The sequence below is a fragment of the Echiichthys vipera genome (genome assembly GCF_963691815.1).
Source record: "Echiichthys vipera genome assembly, chromosome: 18".
NCBI lineage: Eukaryota > Metazoa > Chordata > Actinopteri > Perciformes > Trachinidae > Echiichthys > Echiichthys vipera.
In genome coordinates, this window is record NC_139843.1 from 470,778 (window position 1) to 475,777 (window position 5,000).

Consider the following 5,000-nt stretch of genomic DNA (forward strand, 5'->3'; position numbering starts at 1 on the left):
GTGTGAAGCAGCGTGTGTGTGAAGCAGCGCGTGTGTGAAGCAGCGCGTGTGTGAAGCAGCGCGTGTGTGAAGCAGCGCGTGTGTGAAGCAGCGTGTGTGTGAAGCAGCGTGTGTGTAAACCACAGCGTCATCAGCGAATCACTGGAATTCTGCTTCAACATCCTGAAACTAAACTTTAATAAAAGTCACTTTAGGTGAAGTTTTACGATCTGTGGCGTCTGCGTGGACTCACCTGAGGAGCCACGTCACAGCATTAGCATTAAGCTAACTATCCATTTACAGCCACCGTCCAAACATTAGTCTGAGCTCATTTGTCAGTTCAGTGAAACCGTCTGGAAGCTGTCACTCAAACACACGCTGCGCTGTGATTGGACGACAGACACTCACCTGTGCTCTCAGGTACTCGCTGTGCTGTGATTGGACGACAGACACTCACCTGTGCTCTCAGGTACTCGCTGTGCTGTGATTGGACGACAGACGCTCACCTGTGCTCTCAGGTACTCGCTGCGCTGTGATTGGACGACAGACGCTCACCTGTGCTCTCAGGTACTCGCTGCGCTGTGATTGGACGACAGACACTCACCTGTGCTCTCAGGTACTCGCTGTGATTGGACGACAGACTCACCTGTGCTCTCAGGTACTCGCTGTGCTGTGATTGGACGACAGACACTCACCTGTGCTCTCAGGTACTCGCTGCGCTGTGATTGGACGAGAGGCACTCACCTGTGCTCTCAGGTACTCGCTGTGATTGGACGACAGACTCACCTGTGCTCTCAGGTACTCGCTGCGCTGTGATTGGACGACAGACACTCACCTGTGCTCTCAGGTACTCGCTGCGCTGTGATTGGACGACAGACTCACCTGTGCTCTCAGGTACTCGCTGCGCTGTGATTGGACGACAGACTCACCTGTGCTCTCAGGTACTCGCTGCGCTGTGATTGGACGACAGACTCACCTGTGCTCTCAGGTACTCGCTGCGCTGTGATTGGACGACAGACTCACCTGTGCTCTCAGGTACTCGCTGCGCTGTGATTGGACGACAGACTCACCTGTGCTCTCAGGTACTCGCTGTGCTCACTGCTGTATTTCTCCTGGAGACGCTTCTTCAGCTCGTCTTTACGAGGAAACGCCACTTCCTGAAGTTTCTATGGCGACAAAGATACAAAACATTAATATGAATATTTAAATAATGCTGCTGTGACACCAGAATAACAATAACAACAACAACAACAACAACAACAACAACAACAACAATAACGAGCGCGGCGGGCGCAGCGGCGACCTTCATGATGAGCCGTTTCTCGGGGACGCTGCAGCTCGGATAATCTCTGTGTCCCGGCAGTTTCTCTACAAACAGACTGAGCAAACAAACAAACACCCGTCAGCAAACAACAACAACACAAACAGGAAGTGGTGATGGCGTGCGTCGGCGAGCCTCACGTGATGAACTTGGTGTAGAGGACGTAGGCGTTCTCCAGGCTGCCCTCCTCCAGGTAAACCGCCGCCATGCGCTCCATCTCCACGCCGGAGCGGAAGTAGCGTCTGGGCGCCACGTCCTCGTTGATCTCCACGCTGCAGCCCATCTTCGCCAGCGCACGCACGCGCTCCGCCGCCGTCAGCGACACGTCGGTGTAGTCCGGCTCTGCCGCCAGCTTCTTCTGCACAAACACACGAATATTCATTATTCAGAGTTTGGAGCTGGTTTTAGTTTCTTTTTCATTCCCCTCCTCCTCGTCTCTCATTGGTCCCGTGTTCGCGTGGCCTGAATGGCGCCCCCCTCTGAATGGCGCCCCCCTCTGAATGGCGCCCCCCTCTGAATGGCGCCCCCCTCTGAGTGGCGCCCCCCTCTGAATGGCGCCCCCCTCTAAATGGCGTCCGCCCCTGAATGGCGCCCCCCTCTGAATGGCGCCCTCTGTGAGCAGAGCGTGTCCCTCTCATGTTAATGAGCTGCTTACAAACGCTGCATTCAGGCTCCCAGCAGGGACGGGAAATCTCAGTTTCCTGAGAACACAGACGTGATGTTTGACGAGGACGAGTCCCGTTCATCGGTGTTAAAGAGGAAGTCTCACCCCGCCAGAATAAAACACCGTCATTGTTTCTGAACTCATCACACACGAGACGAAGCGTCATCTGATGTTTAAATATGTGAATAAAGAGACTTTTAATGTGAAGGTCACAGTTCACTCACCAGCGTGTTCAAGCTGAAGCCTTGCTCCATGGTGTGTGTGTGTGTGTGTGTGTGTGTGTGTGTGTGTGTCACAGGCTCGTCCATCTGCCACCTCCCATGATGCTTCACTGCGGGGAGACAAATAAAAACAACAACAAGCCGTTAAAGACACATCTGACTTCCTGTGTGCAGCGGTTAGCACGGTGGCTAACGCTAACAGACCCTCATCATCATCATCATCATCATCACGCCGGCTCGTCCTTCAGTTTGGTTTCCATGACGACCGGCAGCTAACCTCCCACTCCTCTGATTCATCCTCTGGTCTGGAAGCACCCGTTGCCGTGGCGACATCCTCCACGCCGTGTGGAGCAGACGGCATGAGGATGTTGCCACGGCAACGGGTGCCTCCAGACCAGAGACCACGACAACAGAGAGACAGAGACGAGTGTGTGATGGTTCTCTCTTCATTGTTTTTCTGAACCTTTAACGTGGGTTAAAGTGTCCTCTAGGAGCATAAACGTGTGTTAAAGTGTCCTCTAGGAGCATAAACGTGTGTTAAAGTGTCCTCTAGGAGCATAAACGTGTGTTAAAGTGTCCTCTAGGAGCGTAAACGTGTGTTAAAGTGTCCTCTAGGAGCGTAAACGTGTGTTAAAGTGTCCTCTAGGAGCATAAACGTGTGTTAAAGTGTCCTCTAGGAGCGTAAACGTGTGTTAAAGTGTCCTCTAGGAGCATAAACGTGTGTTAAAGTGTCCTCTAGGAGCGTAAACGTGTGTTAAAGTGTCCTCTAGGAGCATAAACGTGTGTTAAAGTGTCCTCTAGGAGCATAAACGTGTGTTAAAGTGTCCTCTAGGAGCATAAACGTGTGCTAAAGTGTCCTCTAGGAGCATAAACGTGTGTTAAAGTGTCCTCTAGGAGCATAAACGTGTGTTAAAGTGTCCTCTAGGAGCATAAACGTGTGCTAAAGTGTCCTCTAGGAGCATAAACGTGTGTTAAAGTGTCCTCTAGGAGCATAAACGTGTGCTAAAGTGTCCTCTAGGAGCATAAACGTGTGTTAAAGTGTCCTCTAGGAGCATAAATGTGTGTTAAAGTGTCCTCTAGGAGCATAAACGTGTGCTAAAGTGTCCTCTAGGAGCATAAACGTGTGCTAAAGTGTCCTCTAGGAGCATAAACGTGTGTTAAAGTGTCCTCTAGGAGCATAAACGTGTGTTAAAGTGTCCTCTAGGAGCATAAACGTGTGCTAAAGTGTCCTCTAGGAGCATAAACGTGTGTTAAAGTGTCCTCTAGGAGCATAAACGTTTGTTAAAGTGTCCTCTAGGAGCATAAACGTGTGTTAAAGTGTCCTCTAGGAGCATAAACGTGTGCTAAAGTGTCCTCTAGGAGCATAAACGTGTGTTAAAGTGTCCTCTAGGAGCATAAACGTGTGCTAAAGTGTCCTCTAGGAGCATAAACGTGTGTTAAAGTGTCCTCTAGGAGCATAAACGTGTGTTAAAGTGTCCTCTAGGAGCATAAACGTGTGTTAAAGTGTCCTCTAGGAGCATAAACGTGTGTTAAAGTGTCCTCTAGGAGCATAAACGTGTGTTAAAGTATCCTCTAGGAGCATAAACGTGTGTTAAAGTGTCCTCTAGGAGCATAAACGTGTGCTAAAGTGTCCTCTAGGAGCATAAACGTGTGCTAAAGTGTCCTCTAGGAGCATAAACGTGTGTTAAAGTGTCCTCTAGGAGCATAAACGTGTGTTAAAGTGTCCTCTAGGAGCATAAACGTGTGTTAAAGTGTCCTCTAGGAGCATAAATGTGTGCTAAAGTGTCCTCTAGGAGCATAAATATTTAAACATTAGTTATTTTAATAAAAGTGTTTTAATCTGAAACTTTAAACTCACAGTTTCCGGTGTGAACGGGATCAATGTACCGGGTCTCTGTCGGTTCCGTGTCCTCGAGCTGTCGGCATCACTGTGAATGTACCCGGGTCAGACCCGGGTTAAACCCCGTGGGTCCGGGAGCAGGTGCAGCAGCTGATTCAACCCGGGTCAGAGGAGGAGCAGCTGATTTAACCCGGGTCAGAGGAGGAGTAGCTGATTTAACCCGGGTCAGAGGAGGAGCCGCAGCAGCTGATTTAACCCGGGTCAGAGGAGGAGCAGCAGCTGATTTAACCCGGGTCAGAGGAGGAGCCGCAGCAGCTGATTTAACCCGGGTCAGAGGAGGAGCAGCTGATTTAACCCGGGTCAGAGGAGGTGCAGCAGCTGATTTAACCCGGGTCAGATAAAATGGCCGCCAGCTCTCGCTGACGGAGAATCAAAGATCTTCTCTGCACCAAGATGACTCACTGCACTTCCGGTTTACAGGAGTGGGCGTTCACCCGGAACTTTAAACCGGAACACTTACCCGGAACACTTATCCTGAACACTAACCCGGAACACTAACCCGGAACACTTACCCGGAAGACTTACCCGGTACACTCACCCGGAACCAGAGAGAAACACGGTCTGTGTGAATAACAACAACAACAATAAAAATTAAAAACTCTAATAACAGTAATAATTATTATTGTTGTTGTTTTTGTTTTAGTTTCAGTGATGATTTAAATTTGTTCATAATTAATAAAAAAACACTTTTTTAATCAAACTCCTGCAGATTTTTTATTTATCAACAGAAAAAACAAACATCAGTCAAACGTTTGATCATATTTATTTATTCATCATTTCTGTACAAAATGAATAAACGCTCTTTATTATTTAAATAAAATATTTAGATTTTAATGATTTAAAATGTTTTATGTAATTTATTATTTCAGTTCGTTTGATCTTTAGTTCAGTTTGTTATAAAAAAAAATAAAGTTC

The 5,000-nt window shown here is 48.4% G+C and overlaps 1 protein-coding gene across 1 annotated transcript in view; it reads right to left on the reverse strand.

Annotated features, from left to right (window-relative positions):
• The window catches only part of stambpl1 (STAM binding protein-like 1), a 10,421-nt gene extending 5,906 nt beyond the window's left edge, over window positions 1-4,515 (reverse strand). Inside the window, exons 1-5 of the mRNA XM_083932626.1 lie at window positions 4,044-4,515; window positions 2,189-2,295; window positions 1,441-1,658; window positions 1,283-1,358; window positions 1,050-1,145 (exon numbers count right to left, since the gene is read on the reverse strand). Of these exons, the coding sequence (XP_083788752.1) occupies window positions 1,050-1,145; window positions 1,283-1,358; window positions 1,441-1,658; window positions 2,189-2,272 (474 nt within the window). The 5' untranslated portion in view covers window positions 2,273-2,295; window positions 4,044-4,515. The remainder of the gene's footprint in view (window positions 1-1,049; window positions 1,146-1,282; window positions 1,359-1,440; window positions 1,659-2,188; window positions 2,296-4,043) is intronic.
• Window positions 4,516-5,000: the final 485 nt, after the last annotated feature.